Source organism: Lepidochelys olivacea (genome assembly GCF_965140295.1).
Source record: "Lepidochelys olivacea isolate rLepOli2 genome assembly, chromosome: 25".
Lineage (NCBI taxonomy): Eukaryota > Metazoa > Chordata > Testudines > Cheloniidae > Lepidochelys > Lepidochelys olivacea.
In genome coordinates, this window is record NC_140435.1 from 17,497,667 (window position 1) to 17,522,036 (window position 24,370).

The 24,370-nt window shown below is 56.3% G+C and overlaps 1 protein-coding gene across 2 annotated transcripts; it reads left to right on the forward strand.

Annotated features, from left to right (window-relative positions):
• The first annotated feature begins 1,496 nt into the window (after window positions 1-1,496).
• TMEM161A (transmembrane protein 161A) lies at window positions 1,497-16,649 on the forward strand. Of its 2 annotated transcripts, none has more exons than XM_084614462.1 (12): window positions 1,497-1,975; window positions 3,943-4,046; window positions 4,384-4,464; window positions 5,374-5,471; window positions 5,886-6,403; window positions 7,282-7,414; window positions 11,094-11,154; window positions 11,853-11,996; window positions 12,557-12,670; window positions 13,219-13,393; window positions 13,995-14,091; window positions 14,797-16,649. In XM_084614462.1, exons 1-12 carry the CDS (start codon window positions 1,712-1,714, stop codon window positions 15,066-15,068), a joined length of 2,061 nt encoding a protein of 686 aa, XP_084470588.1. In that variant the 5' UTR covers window positions 1,497-1,711; the 3' UTR covers window positions 15,069-16,649. The 2 variants fall into 2 exon arrangements, with proteins under 2 accessions (XP_084470588.1, XP_084470589.1); XM_084614463.1 differs by lacking the exon at window positions 7,282-7,414 and adding an exon at window positions 8,797-8,948 and having other exon boundaries at window positions 1,520-1,975; window positions 5,886-6,042.
• Window positions 16,650-24,370: the final 7,721 nt, after the last annotated feature.

Genomic DNA, 24,370 nt, shown 5'->3' on the forward strand with positions numbered 1-24,370 from the left:
TGGGGGAACCCAGGTAGTATGGTCATTTCCAAAGCACATGGGCAGAATCATAGCTTGTAAGCATTCTGCTAAATCCCTCCTGCTGCCCCCTGGCCAGAGTCCAAGCCACCATCCTGCTGTCTCTCTGGAAGGCCAGGAACTCTGGCCTTTCTCTGATCCCTAAATGTGGCTTCCAGTTTATACTGGGATGCTCAGGGATGGGGACACAATGGGGTGTGAGCAGTACCTGCAAATACCATGTGTGTCTGTGCGCACATGCCTGCTGCCTGCCCAGTGTGTGGGTGCCGTATGGGGGTGTGTGTGCACCCATTTGTGCCCTGTGAGGCTGGAGTGTAGCTGTGTCTGTGTGTTTGCACAGGGTGTGTCTGTGGCAAGGTGGTGCGTGTGCGCTTGTCTGCACTGTGCACCCACCGCTCTTTGTTTAGCAACCTCCTGTCAGAGTCCATCAGCAGAGCGGGCTGGTACGGCTGCTGAGAGGCATTTTCGGGATTTCATCTCGAGTGTAAGGAATCTCTTTGGTTTTCGCCCAGAGCTCTCACAACTCATGGTTGATTTGCTCCAGGCTAGGCCAGCTGAGTAGCCCAGAGCCCCTTTACTGTTAATTAGGCAGAGAGGCATGCAAAAGTTCCTGCGTCTCGAGGCATGCTGCCCAGGGTCCAATCTGCAGAGACGAAGAGGGGCTTCCAGCTACACAGACTCACTGCAGCGTCTACCAGCTCAACCTGGAGACACACCTGCCAGCTGAGCAGTCCCTAAGCTTAGCCTGGGGGGGAGCAACCCCACAGGCAAGACCAGCTCAGCACAGCTCCTACCAGCTGAACCCAAGGGCAGAGGACTCCATGCTAGAAGCAGAGTAGCAGCCAGCCTGGCCAGGCGTACGGGATTCCCAGTAGCGAACAACTCAGCCTGGGGCTGGAGGAGTTCCCTTTTGGCTCAGCTGATAGATCTGCTGCCCATGCACTTGCTGGGTACCCGGATGCAGTCTGGCCACCAGAAAGGTTACACTGGCTGACCCTAGAGCATGACCCTGAAGAGGCTTATAATGCTGAAGAGCGAAAGACTCAACATCCCTGGGCTGCCTGGGGAGAGCCGCTGGGACCACCAGCCTGACAGGCAGCGAAACGAGGGCGGCCAAACTCCTCACGTTCCTCGTGAACATGCACACGGGTGGGAGTGCTAACTTGCCTCTCTCCCTCCACCCGCCCCCCCTTTACCGTGCCAGGCTCTGCGCCTCCCGGGTTCATATCCCTGGTCAGTGCTGAGGAGCGGCTGGCGCAAGGGACGCTGAGGTCAGTCACTTCACCTCTCCGTCCCTCGTGAAATGGGAATACTAATAACTCATCATAGAATAAATAACCCAGCCCTGTCTCACCAGGGGTGAATGGGAGAGTTACTTCATTGATGTTTCCAAGCCGCTTGGGGATCCTCAATTTGAACGGTGCCTTTTAACGGCATCGGGTTGTAATTAATTATTATTAATTATTATTTAACGAGGGTCACCAAGTTCTAAAGCCCACTCAAAGTACATCAGAGACCCCTCCGGAGAGGCGGGAGCCAGCTGCTACAGTGTCGCCCGCCCACTGCACATCTGGAGAGCCGGCAGCCAGGTGGGGGGCAGGGTCACCCACCCAGGACACATCTGGAGGCGGCCGAAGCCAACTGGCTCCAGAAGCGTGACGCACGGGGGGGGCCAAAAACTACAAATCCCGACATGCAACGCGCCGGACCCCTGCGAACCGGAACCAGGTGGGAGAGGAGGAGCGGGGCCGCCTTGACCCAAGCACCTCTGTGCCCGGAGTCAAGACCCGCCCTTCTCCCGGGGACTGCCCTATCATTGGCTGAGCCGCTGGCAGTCACCTGCAGGACGGCCTGTGATTGGTTGTGGGGAGGGCGGCGTTCCGTGCGCTGGCTCGCTGCAGGCAGCTGGCGGCTGGTCTCGGGCGCGCTCCCCGGCCCCGGCCCCGGCCCCGGCATGGTGAGTCCAGCTGGGAGCAGCCCTGGCTTGGCCGGGGGGCGAGGGGCGAAGCGGGGCTGGCGGGGGGCCTGCGCTGGAAACTGGCCCTGGGTTGGCAGAGCCCGGGAGCGTGCCTCTGCGCAGGAGAGCGGTCGGCGGGGGCCCGCCAGCTGCGTTGTAGCGGGGCCTAGGCAGCCGGTTAGAAACCTTAGGGACTGGTAACCTACCCCCCGCCCCGCCCCCCTGGTAACCTAATCCCTGCCCGTCTGCCTTGGGTAACCTAATCCTCCCCCCGCCCTGGATAACCTACCCCCCCCCCGCCCCCTGGTAACGTAGCCAGCCCCCCCCCTTCTCCCCGCCCCGGGTAACCTAATCCCTGCCCGTCTGCCTTGGGTAACCTACCCCCCCGCCCCGCCCCCTGGGTAACCTACCCCCCCGCCCTGGATAACCTACCCCCCCCGCCCCCTGGTAACCTAGCCAGCCCCCCCCCTTCTCCCCGCCCCGGGTAACCTAATCCCTGCCCGTCTGCCTTAGGTAAGTACCCCCCCGCCCCGCCCCCTGGTAACCTAGCCCCCCACACACACCCTGGGTAACCTACCCCCCCGCCCCGCCCCCTGGTAACCTAATCTACCCCCCCGCCCCGGATAATCTACCCCCCCCACCCCCTGGTAACCTAACCCCCCTGCTTCCCCCCCCGCCCCGGGTAATCTAACCCTCCCTCCCCCCAGCCCTGGGTAACCTGATCCCCGCCCGTCTGCCTTGGGTAACCTAACCCTCCCTCCTCCCGGTAACCTAATCCCTGTCCCCCTGCCACCCGCCTCTGCCTTGGGTAACCTAACCCCCCTGCCACCCGCCTCTGCCTTGGGTAACCTAACCCCCCTGCCATCCCCCTCTGCTTTGGGTAACGTAATCTCCCCCAACCCCCCTGTCCCCTCCCGTCTTGGGTAACCTGCCCCTGGCTCTGTCCCCCCCGACACACACACACCTTGCCCCAGGTAATCTAACCCTCCCCCCCCACTGCCCCCCACACCCTACCCCGGGTAACCTGACCCCCCCACACACACACCCTGCCCCGGGTAACCTAAAGCCCCTGCTCCCCTCCCATCCCCCGCCCCTGGTAACCTAACCCACCCTACTGCCCCCCCGCCCCTGGTAACCTAACCCACACACACACACCAGTGCCCTTCCCCAGCTCTTTACCAGACCCAAAAGCTCCCTGCCCCAGAGCAGTGGCTGCTCTTCACTGGTGAATGAAACCCACTGGCGGGGGAGGAGGCCTGGGCCCCAGGAAGATGCTGAGTATCTGGGCTGCTCTTCCTGCTCCTATAAATAGGACTTCGCCTGGTGCCCTTTCTGGGGCTTTGGAAGGCTTTGCTGCTGCAGGGGCGGCATCCGTATCTGGTTTCCAGGCCTTACGGGCAGCGTGAAATGGCTGCAGAGTGTCTGCAGACGTGTCTCATGTCTCCCGCTGATTGTTAGAGGGTCTTTTTCTTTCTGTTCTCTGCAAGAGAGGTACAGCAGCACCCTGACCTCGCTGTCCTGGGTGCCGTGGTGCTGCCGCTTAGTGGTTTCTGCGTCGGGTTTGAAACATGCAGGCTCCCGTCAAAAGCCAGGTTTGAATCCTGGAAGGATCTGCTTGGGCCCCAACTTTCTGAATTAAACAAGTCCTTCCGGAGGCACCAGGACTAAGAAGTTCATGTCTGACTGGAACCGGGGGGTGGTCACGGGACTACACAAACCTCTGTGCACCAAGTCCCATGTTGCGCCTAGCATAGGCCCTCTGCACTCAGCTGGGTTTCAGAGAGCACCGGCCATGTGGAGTATAGCTTTGGAAAACCCAGACGATCCCTTGGACAGAAAAGCCACTGAACGCTCGTTCATGTGCCCGGGAATCTGGGCAGGGGTGTTCTGGCTCAGAGGACGCGCTGTGATGGGCAGGAGCCCTGTTGCTGACTTCACGGTTCTGATTGTCTTCGTTTCCTTGCCAGGCTGTGTTGGGGGTGCAGCTGGCAGTGAGCCTGCTTACGGCGAGCATCATGCAGAGGTTGTCCCCGCACTGCTCCTTCGCTCGCTGGCTGCTCTGCAACGGCAGGTACAAGAGGTTTTCCAGCCAGCTCCAAATCGTTGCCCCCATTCTACTTTTGCATCTCTTCCTTCAAACGCTGCCCCTCAATCCCCACCCCTTTGCTATTCCTGCCTTGAGCTCCCGCCAGCATACACACCCGGCTCTGCCTGTGCACCACATCCCAACTCTCAGCACCCTCCCCTGTACAGCCCTGCCAACGTCCTGCAACCCTGACCTGCAGCCCCTTCTCCAGTCGCCTGCAGTGTTGCTGGTTTTCACTCCTCCAATCAGACATTTCTGACTCTCCCCAGCTGTTTGTTTATATTTTGTCCCATCATTGACCCCCTCTTGTACCTCCCTTCAGCCTGTATCGCTACAAGCACCCTTCGGAGGAGGAGTTGTACGCCCTGGCAGGGAAGCAGAAGCCCAAGGCCAAGCGAGACCGGTGAGCGGATCCCCTGCAGTCCATGCTTTGTTATTGGGGGTGATGATGGGATGGTTTGAAGTGCAAATTAGGCCTCTTGTCTTCCAGGCCTGACTTCTTCAACCTGCCCCCATCTGTGGAGAGAGATGGTCTGGTGAGCAGTCAGGGCAGGGGGGTGGACCTAGGGTTTAATAACCGTAGCACCCAGAGGCTCCGATCGGGGACCCGTGGCACAAGATGCGCACACACCCATCCGAAAAGGTGGCATCTGCCCCCATCAGTCTCAAGCCTTGTCTAGACGCACAAGTTCTGTTGCTTTACCGACACTGGTCCAGCTGAAGCAGTGCAACATGCACTGTGAGTGTGGACGCAGCTGTGTCTGGATAAGTGTGCTGGCAGGGGAATAAGTTATATCCATGGTGCTCAAACTATGGGTCGCGACCCTGTTTTAATGGGGTTACCAGGGCTAGCATTAGACTGCTGGGGCCTGGGGCCAAAGCTGAAGCCCAAGGGCATGGGTGGCAGGGGGAGCTCTGGGTGGCAGGGCTCAGGTTACAGGTCCCCACCTGGGGTTTGGGTGGGCTCAGGCTCCCCCTCCCTCCCCCCAGGGTCATGTAGTAATTTTTGTTATCAGAAGGAGGTCGTGGTGCAATGAAGTTTGAGAACCTTTGAGTTATACTGATAGACGCTTTTATCCTGGGGTAAATGCATCTACACAAGGCATTGTACCTGTATAACTATACTGCCCTAACTGACCTAGTTCTACCAGAACCAAATCTATGTGCCGACGAGGGCTAAGTCCAAGGTAAGTGACAGCAGCTGGATACAACCAACGGTGGAGGCAAGGAGCCTGAATTCCAGCTCCATGGGCTGCTGTCCACCCTCGCTGTGCTCTGTTCCTGCCATTCTGAGCCTGTTTCTCTCTTGCAGGAGGCTGAACGGGGTCACAGAGGATAAACCCCTGTCAGTGCCCAAGGACATCAACCTGCATTTGGAGACCACCCCAATAACCACAGTGGATGCTCTTGGTAATTCCCACACACCAGAGTCAGTCTGTGACCATCACCACAGTGGCTGAAGGCTTATGGGATAGGGAGGGGGGCGTGACTGACCTGAATTTTCTATGGCAGAGCCAGGGAATAGACCCCAGGAGTCCTGACTCACAAGTCGCCCCCCCCCCCCCCCCGCTTTAACCTACGGGACCCCAGTCGCTTCCCAGAACCTGTTACAGAACCCAGGAATCTTGATTCTCAGGGCCCTTGTTCAGGCCAGTGGCCCTACGAGGGCCAAAGAGTTCAGTTAGGGAAGTATACCTCACTGCCCTCCCCCGCTCCCCCCCACACACACACACACCTTGCTGCAGGGGGTGGGTGGGCAGGGTGAGCTTGCTTCTTGCACACTGGCTGGTGGTGACAGCCCCGTGTATCTCTGCCCGTTCCCAGTGCTGCGCTATTTCCTGGAGTACCAGTGGTTTGTGGATTTTGCCGTCTACTCCACCCTCGTCTACCTCTTCACTGAAGGCTACTACTGCCTGGTGGACCCCCGGAAGGAGATGAATATTGGCATCCTGTGGTGCCTGCTTACAGTCTTCTTCTCCATGTATCCTTCCTTTCCTACCCTGCCTGCTCCGCCTTGGGAGCTGGCAACAGGCTTCCCTAACCATGTGCCAGGGACTGGAGGGAGAGGGACTGTCGGGGCTGGGAGCCAGGAAAGTGACCCTGATGGCGGGGGATACAGGGAGTATGATGGGGAGGCAGGACGATCTAATGGATACAAGAGACACCTGGTTCAGTTCCTGGCTTGGCTGAAGGCTCCCTACGTGACCTCGGACAAGGCTCTGGGTCTGCGCGAGGCAAGGCTCCCAAGCTGCAAAAAGGGGGAGGCGTCCCCCTGCCTTGCCGGGGCGGCTGAATCCAGGAATGACTCCCATGTGCTCAGATCCTGCAGTGACGAGGGCTGTGTAAGTACCTGGCCAAAGACTGTGGGTGAGCCTCCCAGAGCAAGGGGTAGAATCCCCGTTATTTATTTACCGTAGCACTTAGGAGTCCCAGGCATGGCTAGTACCACCTTGTGCCAAGCGCCGTGCACACCGAGAACAGGAAGAGGGTCCCTGCATGATGGACCCCCGGAGCTGTTCTCGTCTGGATGGCTTTGGATCAGCTCTAAGATCCTCTCTTCCACGGGCAGGCCATGCCTGAATCCAGCTGACCTGTTCATCTCGCCCCCTGCTCAGAGCAGTGCAGGCTGCTCTGTAAGGCTGCCAGTGACAGGCAAAATAACGGGGGAAGAAACCCACCATCCTCTTCAATTAGAAGCCTAGCTAAGGCCGAATGGCTTAATTTATGGACTTATAAACAGCTCCCTGACAAGTTATAAAGCTGTGTAATGAGAGCCTTCCCCACCGTGAACCGGGCAGGGGCCTGATGAAGTGCATGCTTTACGAGGTGCTCATGCCGTGGCGGCTGCAATCTGTATGGATGAAAGGGCTCCCGGACACTTTTACAGGCTGCTGTAAAGCAGGGACGGCTGTCTATCCCCATTGAAAGGGCAGCTGGCCCGCTCCCCGGTGGTTTATGTGAACATCTACATAGCGCCACGTGAGCCTGCCTGTCCCTCCCCTTTCACTGCAGGTGATTGATACAGGGCACCCGGGGATTGGCAAAACGGCCCGAGCCTTGGGGCCTGGCTGCTAATGGGGGTGGGGAACCAAATCCTGGCTTGGGGACCCTAAAGAAAGGCCTTAATTGTTTCCTTTTATTACCCATAATCACCCCATTGCCAGTAGGTGACACCCCAATGAGTCCCTCTGAGTGAACCCCTTAGGCCTTCTCTCCTCAGGTGCAGTCAGACGCTTCTCCCCATCTCCGGCCTGGTCCCGGGCTGCGGCACCCGGTAGATCGACCGTGCACAGCCAGCAGATCTGGCCGCCTCACCCGCGGGCAGCTCTTCCCTGCAGAGCATGTGGCCAGAGGTGGATACAACAGCCAGGCAGCCTCCCTAATGCAGCGTATTTAACCTCAGCAGTAGGCACAAAGCATTACGCCCCAGGTCCAGATTGTTCGGGGAACCCCTTTTCCCCCCTACCCAGAGTTTTCTCCCCTACAGGCTGAGGCAGGAGCCATTCCTGGGGTGAGATGTGGACCTGAGGGCCGGGGGTTGGTACAGAACATGTGACAGATGCTGCAGAAATGAACCACGCCCAGTGTGGCTGGTTCTGGGCCCTATTGGGACCCCAGTGGGCAGAGCCGGCTGCTGGTGGGCCTGGGGAAGGATCACCCCGATTCTCCCCTTGGCAGGAGGCGGCACTCTAAACCCCTCCCTGCCGGAGTCACCTGAGAGGGGCTGCTGGCAGCCAAGTCAGCCTTGCCTATGCTGTGGTCACCCAAATGGAGAGGGGAGAATCCCCTTTGGGCTCGCCCTGTCCCTCATAGCTAGCAGGGGCTGGGCTGGGGGTGCCGGGCTGTGCTTCTGAGAGCCTGCCAGCGTGACAGAGAGTGAGCCCTGGGATCAGGCTCCAGTGTGTAAGACAGGGTGACAAAACCTCCCTGGGCTGGGCCACCTGTTGCTTTGATTGTGTTTCCCTCACATGCAAGGACCCCAGTGAGGAGTTGTTACAGGAGCCCCCCCCCCCCAACGAGATTGGAGGCCCATTGTGCCAGCTGCTCCCTAGGCCTGTGCTAAGAGACAGCCCCTGCCCCATAGGTAGACCAAGGGGGTGGGGGCTTCACCTCCCTGCCTTACAGATGAGAACTGAGGCCCAGGTTGGCTAAGTGCCTTGCCCAAGGCTGCACACGGAGTGAGTGACGCAGCTGGTCTCTCATCACAATGACTACAAGGGCCTTCCTGACAGCTGCAGCCCGGGGTCTCTCCCAGCCCTCAGATGGTGACTAGACAGAGGCGTGTGTTTGGTTTTATACTGGTTTGTATTCCCTGGTGAAAGGGGCCGGCTCCACGTTCCCTGAGGCTCAGATACACACTTCCCCCCACACCTGAGCGCTGCTCCTCGTCCCTGTTGGGGGGGGCTCACTGTCAGGCCCAAGAGGGCAGCTTGCTCTCCGTGGCCCACCCAGCCTTTGGCATCTCTGCCAAGGCCTCCAGCCATGCCCACGGCAGTGCCCACACATGAGAGGGAGACGTTTCTCCATGAGGAGTTACATCGAGGCCCAGCAAGCTGGCCTTGTCCTGGGCCAGCAGGCAGGAGCCGTCCGAAGGGGGAGAACTCTCTTTAGCCACCAAGTGGGTCCCCTGGGGTGAGAAGTCTGTTCAGTGAGCGTTTGGGGGCACGGGGGCAATGTAAAGGCCAAGGCCAAGCCCAGCTGGTTTCTTTAACACCAACCCCCCCTGCGCCTGCAGCAAGGTCTTCTTCATGGTGATGCACCACTACTTCCGCTCCGAGGAGGGGGGCGAGCGCTCCGTCTGCCTCACCTTCGCCTTCTTCCTCCTCCTCATTGCCATGGTGGTGCTGGTCGTGCGGGAGGACTACTTGGAGTTTGGCCTCGACGCGGGTCAGCGAGCGGTGGGGCTGGGGCCACGTTCAGGGAGGGAGCTGAGGATTGGGCGGACAGGTGGATTTGGGCACCACTATGGCAGATCCCTTAGTAGGGATGAGCCGGGCTGCCCACGGGCTTAACAGTTGTGGTTGGAACCGTCTGCAAATGTGGTTGTGGCAGGGGGATGCGTCTGCATGCAGTGACCATGCTAGCGTGCTCCTGCGGGTCTGTGCTTCTGGATCCGATTGTGGGATGGGGGCCCCTGTTACCTCCATGTGTTCAGATGTACGGGGGGGTGGGTCGTGCATAGCACTGTTCTGTGAATGATCCCAGTCTATGGTAGATGCGAGTGTGTGGCAGGAAATCTGCCCTGTTTGGCCATCGTAATATAAACCTGTCCCCATGCACGTTAAACTGTTAGACCCCTGTTTGTCGCAGCCGGGTTGTCTAGACTAAGAAAAGCGGCTGCAGTTGGTTTGGGATGAGCCAACCCATTCTGGCTAACCCCGATCTCTCTCCTGGCGTCGGTGCGGGTTAACCCTTAACTCAGTCAGCTAACCCCATCCTAATGCCCCTAGCACCATGATGCAGCTCAGGTAGCCACTTTAAATGGATAAAAGGGAAGTGCTTTCCCGTGCAATACACAATTAGCTGGTGGAACTCGCTGCTGTAAAACAGCGCTGAGGCCAAGAGCTCAGTGGGATTTTGTGCAAAAAGATGAATGTGGAGGACAAGACTATGTAATGTTATAGCAGTAAGGGTTAAAAAACCCCAAGGGGTTGAGAAGGGCTAAAAATCCCCAAGCTCCAGGGCATGAGCCAACGCTAAGTAGCAGGGGTCAGGAAGGAACATTCCCTGGAGACAGGTTATCCCAAAACTGCTGGGTTTCCTGTGCCTTCCTCTGAAGCAACTGGTACTAGCCACTGCAGGAGACTGGACTGGGTGCATACTGGCCATCCCTTTTTCGATTGCTGAACAGCGCACAGGCCTGCCCTGGACATGGCTCTGGACCCAGCTGTGAGCAGCCTGCCAAAGGACCACCCCACCCCCCAGTCTTTGCAATGAGGTCATGGGAAGTGATGTACCACTGTGGGCTCTGAATCCCCCCCTGCTCTTGTCTAGTTACGTGCTGGATAATTACTTTTACTGCTGGCTTTTGTCACCCTTGGCCAGCCGCGTTGCTGGGATGGCAAAGGAGCCTAGGAAGGGCTGTCTGACTGGTGTGTGGTTCCTGGGAGCCAGCAACTGCTCGCAGGAGACGGCCTGATTCTGCTCTCGCTTATCGCCGGGGATGTCTCCTGACAGCAATGGGGTTACTCCTGATTTACATCGGGGGAAGTGACAAGGGATCAGGATCTCTCGGCCCAATTAACTGGTGCTGTGCAGAAAACTGACTCCAAAACCCCTCTCCAGATGAGCCGTTTAGGGGGCTGGAGGGTGGGATGCGCTTGCTTTCAGTCTGTGGGTTTTGTGGTTCTGATTCCCCACTGGCCCTCTTAAAGGGACCCAACTCGTTACAACCCCTTAAACAGACAAATAAATAAATATTTTATCCGAGCCAGCTCCTTGCACTCTGAGGGATCTCGCCAGCACTTGTGCATGTGCGTCGCTTTAAGGCCCAGAGTCACACATGTCGGGAAGCGCTCTGCTGAATCAAAGCGCTCCCAGGGTGGGCCCAGCGCACTCAGGCATAGCGGCACTTGTACCGGTGTAACGCTGTGCTCCGGGGGGTGGTTTGGGCAAGTCGGGACGAAGCGGAGCTTTGCCAGTACGGCTGCATCCACATGAGCAGCGCTTTGCTGGAATAGTTCATTCGTACGCTGGCTCTCTTAAAGCACACCAAAGCCGTTTAAACCACTTCCAAAACAGCATAAGCTAAACTTTAAAAAGGCCCCTTTACTGGATTCAGGGTGTCCGCACAGGGGATTAAATACTGGTGTTACTGCAGGGGTTTAAATTCACACCCTATCTTATACTGGTATAACTTTCCCATGTTGATGAGCCCTTAGGTGCTTTTGACCATTTCACCCTTAGTGACTTACTCTTAGGAACCTGCTGTAGCGATTGGAGTAAAGCTACACCGTTACTTTCCCCATCACTTGCCGCCTCTTCCCTTCCAACACAATCTCTCCTACTCACCCACGTCTCTGTTTTCTGCAGGGCTTGCCAATGTCAATGATAACCTGGAGATTTTCTTAAAGCAGCGAGGATGGGAATGGACGTAAGTCTGGCGGAGCAGATAATAGAAAAGCACGTGGGATGGGGGAGGGTTGAGCTTTTTGAGTCTTTGCAGCTGATCCGGTCGCCAGCAATTTGTGTCACCAGTTCAGCAGCCTTCTGTAAGGTGGTTGCATTTCAGTTCCATGGGGGAATTATTTTTATTTTCATGGGGGTTTTTTGTTGCTTGTTTTTTAACCTTAGAACTATCAGGAATTTTGTTGGACGATTTCTTGGAGGTCTCAGAGATGTAAAGTGCCTTTAACAGAAGATATGGGAGGGCTTGAATCTTTAACAAAGAATATTTTTCTCCTAAGAGTGTTTTGGACATTGGCGTTAAATGAATGTTAACTAACCAGACCAGAAACAAAGACTGAATTAAAAAAACCTTACCCATCAGATTTCTCTTCTGTGATGTCATAGTTCCCCAGCCACCCATCCTCTTCTGGGGAAAACCAGGGTGAAAAAGGCCTGGAAAGATTCTCTTAAGGCTAGCATTGTGGAGAGAATCTTTCCAGGCCTTTTTTTATCCATCAGATAGAAGCATAAAAAGGGCACAAGGTCTGTGTGTTTTCTCCTCTGCTGGTCCCTGAGGCAGAGCCTTCCCAGTCCTTGTGCTAACCCTGCTGCAGGCTGAATTCTATCCATTAGCATGTTGTAGCCTTGTCTGACCCTCGATGACCCCTTGCTCCATGTTTGCAGAGTTCCCATCACCAAACTGACCTTCAAGCTGGGGCTGGTGGCCCTTTGTTCCTTCATTGGCGCGTGTCTGACGTTCCCGGGACTGCGGCTGGCGCAGACTCACCTGGACGCTCTGAAGATGGCTGCAGACAGGCCAATGACCCAGTTGAGTAACCTCCCGCTTGTCTGTGAAGCAGCCAGAGTTATGGGTGAGCTGCGAGACGGACATAAGACCGCCACCCCTGGCTGCTGTCTGACAGCCGGTGGGGAGCTCTGTTCCCCTGGATACTGCCCCACCCCAGAGGTGGCAGCATGGCAGCAATGTGAGCCACGCACAAGCCCCGTGGCATGGGAGGTGCTTTGCAGATGTAAAGCAGGGGTATCATTCAGACACTTGGGGGAGTGTAGAGGGAGGAGCTCTGCCAGGAAATGGACCTCTGATAAGTTTGGCCGGTCTGTGGAGGTGCTGACTGTATGCTGGGGGCAGGGCAGGGGCCAGGTTACCTGGTTCTGTCCCTCTAAAAAACCCTCCCCTGAGATACCTGGAGGGTGTTGCTTTTCCTGGTGAGCTTTGCATGGCCCTTGCTGGAGGGGGATGGCTGGCGGTGCCTTCAGGTGAATGTCGACAGGAGCCTGTGGTTCAGGGTGCCGCCCTGGGGCGGAGGTGGGGGAAAGCTGGGCTCTGACAGGCTCTGACTCCAGTTCTTTATCCTCCCCCCCGGCAGGATCCTGCTCCACGCGAGTTTCTTGGCACCCCTGGTCACGGTGGTGATGTGGATCAAGCCCATTTCCCGAGACTTGTTGCTTCATGCACCCATGGGGAAGCAAACAGTCCAGATGTGAGTGTGACACTGCAGTCAGCAGGCAGGCAAGGGGGAGGGGGTATCCAAGTCTGTTCCCCTCCCCTTCCACCAGGTGCAGACACGGGTCCAGCCTTTGATAAAGAACCATCCTGTACCCTGCGCTACCCTCGGCCATCGCAGTGTCTGCCGGTGCTTTATTAGATCAGACTCGCCATCCCCTGTGAGGTCAGTGACATCAACCTCGCTAGTGAGGGGAAGGGACTTTCCACCAAGGTCACGCAACAGGTCAGTGGTTGGTAGAGCCAAGAAATAGAACCCAGGAGTCCTGGCACCCAGGTGCCTCCTGCCTCTAACTGCTAGACCCTACTGTCCTCCCGGAGCTGGGAACAGAGCCCAGGAGTCCCGGCTCTGTTCTGCTGTCGGTAACCTCCCCGACTTGTCTGGCAGTGCTGGCTAAACTCCCATCAGCCCCTGCTGTTTCTGACGTGTCCCTTGCTGTACAGTTCAGGCACGGGCCAAGCTGTGCCCTGTGAAGGTGAATTCTGCCCCCTTCACGCTAACGGCCTCCTGTCCTCTTGCCCCAGCATGTCGGACGCTGCCTACAACTCCACGCGCCTCTGGACCATTGTCGCCCTCTGCCTGCTGCGCCTGGCCATGACGCACCACCACCTGCAGGCCTACCTCCAGCTGGCGGAGCGCTGGGTGGAGCAGATGAAGAGGGAAGCTGGGCGCATCACCGCCCTGGAGATCCAGCGCCGGGTAGGCGCCCGCGGGGCAGAGAGTAACTCAGGCAGCTGGGGCAAAAAGCAGATTCAGGCTCCTTGCTGTGCAAACAGCCCAGAATCTGCAGCCAGTCACTCTCCCGCCTCCTCGGAGGCTTGTGAACCAGCTCCATTCAGCTGGCCATAGGGACTTGGGTCCAAGCGCCCCTCAGCTCCAGGGAGATTCCCCCCTCCTGGCTGTAGCTAGAACTGTCCCCCCTGTAAGCACCAGGTCCAAGATGGGTGCCCGGGCAACGCGCTCGAGAATCTAGACAGCACTGGCCTTGGGCAGAGAGCAGCTGGGCAAAGTTTCCTTTCCCAGCCCCTTCCCTCTCAGTGTCTTTCCTTCCTGACTCTCTCCTCTAGTATGGGTTTGACAGTAGCACCCCGCGGGCCTCATCCTGCCAGGCCCAGCACCGGGAGACAGTCCCTGCCCTGCATGGGCAGGACTGGGTGCCAATGGGAGAGGCACCGAGAGGGGCAGTGATTTGCCCAGGCTTGTAGAGCCTCAGGTGTCCGGAGTCACCGTCCGGAGTCACAGTCTGGTGCTGCCCTGCATTGCTCACATCCCTTCTGTGCTGATTCCCTCTCGTTTCCAGGTCACGAGGATTTACTGCTACGTCACTGTGGTCAGCTTGCAGTACCTGGGCCCCATCATCCTCACGCTGCACTGCACGCTGCTTCTCAAATCGCTGGGTAGGGAGCCGGCTGGGCCAGGGTGACGGGCTCAGGCCAGGGGATGAGTTGCCCTTTGCAACTTGCCACCCCAGGAGTGGGGGCAGAGAGGCTTTCAGAGCCTTGCTTGAGGGATCAGGATCGTGGCTGCGATTTGGAGCATGTCACCGGAGCTGCGTTTGCCTCCAGCTGCTCTTCCTGGTTACCTCTCCACTGCAGCTGAGGGGCCCCGTGTGAAATGAGTTTGTTGGGTCTCAGGCCACCACCTGATGGGCAGGTGTCCAGGGCCCAGACTGAACTGGGGTCCCTGTACCTGGGGCTGGCTGGCAGGGGAAGGGTGCCTTGGCCCTAAACACCCAGCTTGGAAGGAAGGTTCAAAGTCCTGCTGCGGGGGTTGGGAGAGCAGATTGTCCCACATTAGCAGAGGTCATGCACCTCCCCCTGCAGTGGCTGGTGCTGGCCCTGGTCTGAGCCAGCCTGGGGGGCAGTCCCTTGCCCTTTTGTAAACTGGGGCATGCCTCCCCAGGCCCTGAGTCACCGTTTCCAGCGGGCTGAGCAGAGCCGGGAAACGCCCCAACAGCTGGGTGACAGGACAGGTGCTGCAGGGAGGAGCTGGAGGGACCTGTCCCTGCAGGGCTAGCTGTGACTAGAGGGGTGCACTCTGCCCCTGCCAGGGGTGGCTCCCCCCCACGCTCACCAGTCCCTCTTGTCCCTTCTGCCTTGCAGGCGACTACTCGTGGGGCCTGTTCCCCGAACCCCCACCCGTCTCCCCGGTGGTGGGCATTGCACCGGCCCAGCCCACTGCTCCCTCAGCTGAGGAGGAGGGAGGAGAGGACATGCAGGCCACAGTGGCGCAGATCACGGGTGTGCTGGGCGCCATCCTCACCCCGCTTTTCTACCGCGGACTCTTCGCCTTTCTGACGTGGTGGGTGGCCCTTTGCCAAGTGATCACCAGCCTCTTTGGCCTCTACTTCCACCAGTACCTGGCAGCCTCCTAACCACAGCTGTAGCAGGGCCAACGGGCCCCAGGACCTGCAGGCCCCTGCGTGGAAAGGACCCTGTGGGCTACAAGCCATGTGCTGGGGCTGGGATGAGTTCCCACCTGATGGCTCTCTGCCCTGCGTCCACCTGGGTGATGGCGCAGAGCTGCCCTTAGCCCATCTCCTCCCCTGCCCGAGCTGGGGGACGCCAGCTGCCCCCGCTGTGTGTAGATCCGGAACCGGCCTCCCGGCTGGGCCACACCTGCCAGGCTGAGGCCGCTGCCTGGTTGTCTCTGCCCGCCGAAGGGGCAGGAGTAACTTGCTGGGGGTGGCGGCTCATCAGCATCTTCTCAGCCTGCATTGGAGCGGGTTGGGAGGTGTGGAGCAGGGGCCAAGGGAGGGGCCCCACACACTGCCGGCCTGGGGACAGCATCTTCTAGGCAATCTCCCCAGCTTGCTTTGGCCGAGCCGCTCCCCTCCCCACTCCAGGGTGGAGGCTGTCTCACCTACCCAGCTTCTTGTGCGTGGCCGGCCTCCCCTGAGAGCTCAGGGACCCTCTCAGCCAGTGGTTCCTGATCCAGCCTCAGCCTCCTCCCCACCTCCCACCCAGGGAGGAGCCTGCTGGTGGGTAACATGAGATGGGTCAGCGGGGAGCCAGAGACCTGGAGGGCTGGGGTCTCCGGGGGCCCTGCGCCGGTGTTGGAGGGCTGGGGTCTCCGGGGGCCCTGCAGTCGATACCAGTGTGGGGTGCTCCTATTCTGCTCTGATGGCTGGGCATGCTCTGTACGGCTGTAAATGGCCCCACAGGGCAATGGCGAAAGGGGGACTAGGCCTGCAAGTCAAATGAGCTTGGCCCCAGGTTCCCGGCCGCAGCAGAGCTCTGGCGCTTGGTGCTGCAGGGAGCTTGGGGGTGGGGTGACGCTGAGGCTGGGAAAGGGGGGGGAGGATGCTGGCTCATAGCCACGCCTACAAGACGGAATGGAAATCCCAAGGGCAGCCTCCCCCATGGCAGACACAGCGATGGCTGTGCAGCCGTGTAATGCTCTCGAGAGCATCCTTCCCTTGGCCCATGGGGCAGGCGTAACCCAGATCCTGGCACTTGGGGTCCTGCTGCTCTAGGGACTGGGCCCTTTCATCTCTTGCCAGCAGGACCCCAGAGCAAACCCCATCCCAGCGGGGAACTTGCAGCCTTTCCCTTGTGCCTTGCCAGGCTTGCACCAGCCTGCCCTGTGCTGGGGGCTCATGGCCTGCAGGGCACTGTGTGGGTGCAGGTGGGAAAGCACAGGATGATTTATTAGAACTAGCTCTTTTCTGGTAGCTTTGTTCTTCCAGAACTCGGGTTCTACCAGGGCAGAGGCACCCGCTCCCCCAGGGAGCTTTTCTGGGGTCATAAAGAGTGATTCCCCCTAAGACTGGCTGAAGGGGTGTTTTGCGTGGGGTTTCTGGGGCCTGCATTTGATTTAATTTCTCCTCAAGAAATCATCCCCCTCCTCTGTGTAAAATTACCCAGCCCAGTGGCCTTATTAATTCTGACTTCTAGAATAAATGCAACCAGGTACAAGGATATTTTATGAATAAACACATAGAACTGGTAAGCCACTTGCTGGTCAGATTCCTGCAGTTGTAGCAGGACAGAGGATTCTTCAAGTCACCATCCAAATGCATGCCACAGTGTTGCTGTGCGCTGTTAAAGCATCTGCTGTGTTCCACTCCAGAGGTGGCTGCATTTGAGTAATGTGGGCGGGGAGGGCACTGCCTCTAGAAGGACCCTAGGACAAGCCTGGGGATCAAAGCTCTTGCAGCAACTTAAGCTAAGGCAGGAACATGACCCATCCAAGCAGCAGCTCAGCCCCTGTGGGGGGAGGAGGGGCAGGGACTGCAGGCCCTCCAGTGGGGGGTGGGGGGAGATGGAGACTGGAGCTGCCCTGGCAGGAGTGAGCCAGGCTCACAGCCAGGCCGAACATTTCGGAGGGTGGGTGGGGAGCTTTTTGCAACATCTTGCCCCTGATGTAACCAGTATCTGTCCCTGATGCATGGGGCCTGAGGCTCTGGGGGAGGGGGGCTGGTGCCCCAAAGTGTGTGGGGGGGGAAACCCAGAGATGCCAGGCAGCTGGGCTCCTTGCGATCGGGGATGGGCTCCCTCTGCAGACTGCACTATGTTGGGGGAAATTCCTTCTCCACAATGGTGGTGGGGCAGCATGGCAGAAGTTAAGTCCTTGCAGCAGGAGGGCAGTTGCTAGCGCCCTGGGTTGTGCTGCGTTCAAACACGCAGACAGTCTCTCCCCGGAGATCTGCCCAGACGTGAGCTCGGGGCTGGAACAACGACTGATAGACTAGCCTGGAAAGGGGGGAGAGAATTCCCAGGCACTGTAATCAGGCCACAAAACCAGAAACCCACCCAGCCCCCGCTGCAGAATTATTTGTAAATAAAAAAGCACAACATCCCCCAGGTCCGTCCCAGCTCACGCAGGGCCCCATTCCCCAAGCTCAGCCGAGGGGAGCAGCAGCAGTTGGGACCAGTTCTTCACTTGGGGTTGGAATTGCTGGTGAAGGGAGCCAATAGGCCAGCGGCCGAATCCACCCCTCAGCACTAATTGCCCCTTGTGCACAGAAGTCCCCCACTTTGACCCATAATTCTCCCCTCAGGAGAAGAACCATCACCACGGTTAAAGGATTCAAAATTAGGCCTTAGAACAGGGGTGAGCCACATACAACGCTCTTCAGAAGTTCAAGAGCTGGGGCATCGCTGCTGGGGCTCGGCCTTTCAGCCCTGTTCCTGCTGAGGCCCCAGCAGGCACACCTTGCAGGGTTGAAGCCCAGATAGCCCCCTCCTATAGGGGCTAGGCAGCAGCCCCTACCGCACCACCCTGCTGCAAGGCAGAGCTCCTGAGCTCCCCCCACGCTGGTAAGTGGAGAATGGGGGCAGGGGGGGCTCTACAAGCCCCCCTTTAACAATAAACAAGCTGCATGTCACTTCCAAGCCATGGTTTGGCCACTCTTGCCTTATAGTGACAGATTCCAGAAGCTCAACTCATTTCGCTTACCAAGGAGAAAGGTAAGGGGTGACGTGATCACACACTGTCAGTACTTGGGGAACAAATATTTAATTCTGGGCTCTTCAATCTAGCAGGGAAAGGTCAAACATGATCCACAGGCTGGAAGTTGAAGCCAGGCAAATTGAGCCTGGAACTAAGGCGTAAATTAACTATTGGAACAATTTACCAAAGGTTGTGGTGGATTCTCCATCCCAGACAGTTTTTATATCATGATTGGATGTTTTTCCTACAAGCTCCAGTCCAGGAATTACTGGGAGGAGGTTCTCTGGCCTGTGTTAGGACAACCCTTCTGGCCTTGGGATCTCTTGTAACAGCTCCACAAGGGTCCCTCAGCCCTCCCTTTATCACAGCACAGGGACCGATGGGGCTAGAACTCAAAGCCCCCCTGAAATGTCTGCACCCCTCTCACTTAACCTAAAGGCGACTCCTCAGTAGACCCCGTACTGCTGATACGTATGACACACAGTTGAGCAATTCCAACACTGTACAGCAGAGGGCAGCGTGAGGCGTGCACAGTGGGGGTCACATTTTGTGACCGAGCTGGAGCCCAGCGTCTGGTTCAGGGCCAGCGCTGTGGAGGGAGCAGAGCACCACTCCCTGCATGCGGAGCGTCCTGCCTCCTAGATCATGGCTGGTTTGAGAGGAAGTTGACAGGCCCAGCCTGGAGAGAACTCGCTCACCTCATCAAGGCAGCACCTTGTTCCCTTACAGCACACACAGATTAGAGCCTTTCGGGAGCTCGCGTGAGAGAAAATGGGGCATTTGCTGAACAAACCCAGGGGCACTTGCTCCACTGCCTGGGGCTACAGCCCCTGCCCTGCAAGCAAAGGCTGATTTTACCACCACCCCACCCGCGCTCCGCCCAGAGCTGCCCCATAGCTAAAGCCAGCTGGCCAGAAAGGGAATAGGAAAGACACAGGAGAAAAGAAATGAAACTAAGCTGTCCCTGACCCTTCCCGTGCACAGTCCCCACGGCCTGGCAGCTTGTAATTACACATTCCACTGCGGACAAGGAGAAGCTTCCCAACCTGCCCCCAAGGTGAGGCATCAGCAGCCCTTAAATGAAGAGCAATCGCGGCATGAGGAAGAACACAGAGCCCAAACCTAGCCCTGCTCATGAAGCATGTCAGGGTGCTTGGTGCCGTACAAACTCCCCGGCTCCAATCTAAACAGCCAGACAAATGTACTCCATAAGGGGCAGCTGGCCCTAGGAGAGTAAAGGGACAGCGCAGTGCTTAGGGTGCTAACCCCAGAGACCTGGCTTCAATTCCCTATTTCCCTCTTCTGCCACAGACTTCCTGTGTGACCGTGGGCACGTCATTTAGCCTCTCCGGGCCTCAGAGCCACACCCATCTAATGGCAAGACCAGCACCGGCAGCCAGGCAAGGGTCCAAGAGTTAGAAATTGATTCTTACAGTGCAAGAAACCAATAAACGAGAAAGCCGTTGCCATCTTATTGGATGCATCTTGCAAATTCTGCTAAAGAATTGAGAGTCCTCCCTGCTGAATGCAGCACCGAGGATTTTAGCATCCTGCCTGCACCTTGCAAACTTCAGCTCAAGGCCTGACTGGGCCTGGCACATGCACCTTTCCCAGCTATTGCGGCTAGCCCTGAACTTCTCCCTCACAAAAGCCAGAGCAATGAAAACTAACCCAGCAGCGCTCTCCTCTGCCAGAATGCTCAACAGTGCCCTTCTTTTCAAACTCCTGGCCCGTACACAGCTGGGGTCAGACAGCCTGCAGCAGCAAGCAGGTTGGGCTTTTCCTCCTCTGTGCCTGGCGAGGAGGCTGCTGCCCTTCCCCCAGATACAGACCCTGTGCCTGTCATTCCTGCCGTAGGCATGTCAACCTTAGACCATTGCACCTTGGGAGGGTACTAGGAAGTCTGGGAGTTGGGTGGTTGGACTGGGGCGCACATAATGCAGGGTAGTCACGAGCGCCAGATTGGGACCCAGGATTCACTTGGGGTTACAAATGAGTGTAGATGCTCAAGTGCTAGGTTAACAAACCCAGGGTTTGCCAGCGCAAGTTCTAACCAACGCTTGGCTTACGCTGCAGTGTCAACGTGCCCTCAGAGTCCGGTCTTATGGCTAAGGCCCTGGGCTGGGACTCAGGAGATCTCAGCTCTGCAGAGATTCCTTCTTGGGCAAAGTCGCTCTGTGCCTTAGTTCCCCACTTATTTTAAGATGATCCCTCCTTTCTCCCCCTCATGTCTCTCTAGCCTGTAGGCTCGTTGGGGCAAAGATTCTCTCTCACTCCATGTGGGTCCAGCACCCAGCGCAATGGGATCCTAGCAACAGCACTAGAAAGCCACATCCCAGAGATTTCAGGGTTTTCTACAGATTTCAGGGGGTCCTTTCAAACTAAGAGCCCCCATTGGTGAGGGGAAGGTTTCTGACCCCCACAGAGCCAATAGCTACAGCCAAAACAAACTGACCAGCAATTTTCCTTCCATGCAGCTTAGCCGGGCATCAACTGCTGAAAGAAAGTTGCAATGCTGTAACTTCCGTGAGAGGCACCAGCCCATACCTTCCATGGACCAAAGTCCCCCATGCACCCAGAACAGCACCAGCGGTCGAACAGCTAGCAGCTGCCTGGGCTCAGCTCAGAGCCAGAGGAAGTTCAGACCCCACGGCCCATTCAGTCCTGGACACCTGAGCTAAGAATTGCCAAAAAGGGGCCCAGTTTAGTAGCCTTTGGAGGTGGGTTTTAGGAGTCCAGGCACCATGGCTCAAACCCTGGCTCTCTTGAAGTCTCTGGGAGTTTTACCATTGAAGTCAGGGAGGCTAGGATTCCCTCAGCATCCCATGGTTTTGATACTATATCTTACTGACTGTAGTGACGTATTGAACTTTAAACAGTGTGGTATTCTGGGATTACCCTTTATCAGAGAAGTCATTAGATAGAATACTAGTTCATCGTTTCCTTACTGTGTTGACATACCCGGCTACCACAGCAGTTGCCTTTATCCGGAGTCATGGCATCCCTGTCATACACTGATGCTCCATCCCCCCGGAGAGGGCTGCCCACCGGGACTCTGAATCGGCTGTCTCTTCAGCACAAGCTGGGCTCCACCAGCCTGGTTTCACGCTGGCTTCCTCTTTGGGGTTCTGTAACTGTTCTGAGCGGAGGTTGTTTGGAGGACAGGTTATTGACCTATCACTCATCCCCAGCCTGGAGGGCCAGCAGGCGGTGCTTCCTCTGGTCCCTGCCTTTGCCATGCCACTCCCAGGTCAGTGGAAGAGAGGAGCGTCCCCCTGCGTTACCGTGCCATCCTCAAGGACAGTAGTCCTGAATACACAGAGCCAAATAGTCTTTCAATACCCTGAATACTTAGGGGCATGCTCCTGTGCCAGCCGCTTTAACTGTGACCAGGGTGAGGACGGTAGGAGGTTTCTAGGAGAATGTATTTGGGAAAGACAAGGGTGGTGGGGACCGGATATTGATCTGGGAGCAGAGAAAGTCAGAGATGCCCCCCTCAACCCACTGCGGGAAGCTCTCCCAGAGTGTCTGGCGCCCCAGCCAGCTAGAGCAGGAGTCTGCGGTGTGTAAGAGGCAGTACCTGAAGCACCCGTCGTGCTGGGAGAGGGGAGACATCTCTCCTTCTGCAGGACTTCGAGTCAGAGATTTGAGCAGGATCAGCGTTCGCTCGATTCAGAAGAGCTCGTTCAGTGTTGAGTGCTTTGCCGGTACGGGACACTGTTGAAAATCCGGTGCTAAACGGGCCCATTGCTAGTGGCTACAGCTTCCACTTTCTTCCCCTCTCAATGCTGGCCCCAGTTCTGCTGAGTAGAGACGAGAGCCCCCGTTTTGTCCTGTAAAATGTATTGTGAGTGCGACCAGCGCCTCCTGGTAGTAGAGATGCAACACAGAGGACACCCAAAGAGAATCCAGAGAGCCAGTTAATTTTTTATTAAATATACTCCTCTCTTGGCACAAATTTTAAAATATATATATAAACATTATATAACAGTGTCATCACTGCATTAAAATAGAACTCCAGACCCAAGGAAAGCAGTCAGGTTTGACACACATTAATAGGTGAGAACATCTTTACAAAAGGCATTTGTTCTCCGTGCATAGACAGTCAACAAGAGTCCCTGCATAACGTGGCATTAAAAGGTACAGGGTGGGTAGGAGGAACCAGACATTGCAATGAAAAAACCTTTTTATAAATCAAGTCTTTTCCATTTCTGGCTCCAAGCCATGGACTGAGCCCAAAACATACCACATTAGCCCTAGTATAAGAATTAAGTAACAACATTCAGGTATTTCCTCATAAATCATAAGAGATCAGTAAAAGTTGCATCGAAAACAGTAGAGGCTGAGGGAACTGGGGTTATTTAGCCTGCGGAAGAGAAGAATGAGGGGGCATTTGATAGCTGATTTCAACTACCTGAAAGGGGGTGCCAAAGAGGATGGATCTAGACTGTTCTCAGTGGTAGCAGATAACAGAACAAGGAGTAATGGTCTCAAGTTGCAGTGGGGGAGGTTTAGTTTGGATATTAGGAAACACTTTTTTCACTAGGAGGGTGGTGAAACACTGGAATGCGTTACCTAGGGAGGTGGTGGAATCTCCTTCCTTATAAGTTTTTAAGGTCAGGCTTGACAAAGCCCTGGCTGGGATGATTTAGTTGGGGATTGGTCCTGCTTTGAGCAGGGGGTTGGACTAGATGACCTCCTGAGGTTCCTTCCAACCCTGATATTCTAGGATTCTATGATCTCCAATATTTCGCTTCCCCTTTGCCACCAATGCTGTAGCCACTGATGCCGGATGCCAGAGACTTCTCAGATTGCATGGTAGCACCAAAGTCCATTTATCAAGCACTTGTTAAAAAAGTTTCTTCTGAAATGCACTGACTGCTTCTGTGTTAAAGCAACCACAGTGCAAGACCTGTAATGCTTAAGCACTGCCAGGCCCATGGAGGTCAGGTGGAGTTACAGATGTACCAGCATTTCCTCAGACCAGCTGCTGGACTGGGCTTCTAAAAAATATACCATGAAAGTTTCAGTGGATATTCCCACTCCACTGCCTGCCTCGCAGGGACCATCATCCCCGTGACTTCCACTGATGGTTGATTCTTACACGTGCCAAGGCTCCTCAACATTCCCCTTTCCCCGCCAAAGTCCTCTGCACGCACAGAGATCTGCCTTCCACCTTGGTTGCTGCTGGCCTGTCTTCCCATCCCAAGGCTGTATTGGCACTCTCAGGCCCTGCGGCCATGTGTTCCTGGAGAACAAGGAGAAGACTGCTTGGGGCATGTGTCCAGGGATCAGTGAGGGCTCCCAGCAGCAGCAAGGGGTCTGCACCAAATGGATACGTTTTGTCTTGACCCTCTGCTGGAAAGCCTCCCCAGCTTCCCACACCAGTGCCCCTTACCTGGCCCTCAGAACTCCACCCAGGCAACGACCAGTTCACACAGCCAAAGAGCTAGGCACTGGGAGGAGCTGCCATTTCACATCCAGTGGGAAAAGGGAAGGAATCACACCGGACAAACGATACTCGAGGACTTTCCAAAGGAACACACATCCCTGGTATCTAATCCTCGTTAGAAATGAAAGCTCTCACCCCTGCATTCGACAAGGAGGGTTCTGATGCTGGACTGTTCTGGGAACCCAACATCAATCTTGCACTTATGCCAGTTTAGCTATTCTCCATCAGACCTGCCTTCCCCGAATGGCCAGGGGTGGACCCAGGGCACTAGACCATGGTAGAGGGGAGCGGAAGAGAAGGAAATGCAAGTTAATAGTGTTTGGCTGCTAATTATCATAGTAAGACAGCTGACCATTTTAAGAGAGAGTCACATAATTTGGGATCAGATGGTCAACAATTCCAGAAAAATGGGAGGGGAAGAGAGAAGATTTACACGGGACTTGTCTCCTTTTTGGAGGGATACAGAACATACTCGTGGGAGATTCCTGAAGCAAACTGAAGGTCATTCCATTACACACAGTGGCACCGTCCCCTCCTACCCAGCATGCTAGAGGAGCTTCAGGGTCCCTCATTTCAGGCAGCAGATTTGGAACAAGTTTTAATTCATGCAAGAAAGTAAAAGAATTAAGAGTTTTGGGTTTCCCCCTTGTACATCCCAACAGGGGGAAACCAGCTACTTCAAACGTACACAGCACACACGCACAGACAGAGAGAGTTATTTTAAGAACTCTTTTGTTCAAGAAACCAAAGACAACTGCTAACATAATTAGACTGAAATCAGGTCTGCTTCTGGACTAAACAAACACAGTCAGTAAAAAGGTTTGTCTAAA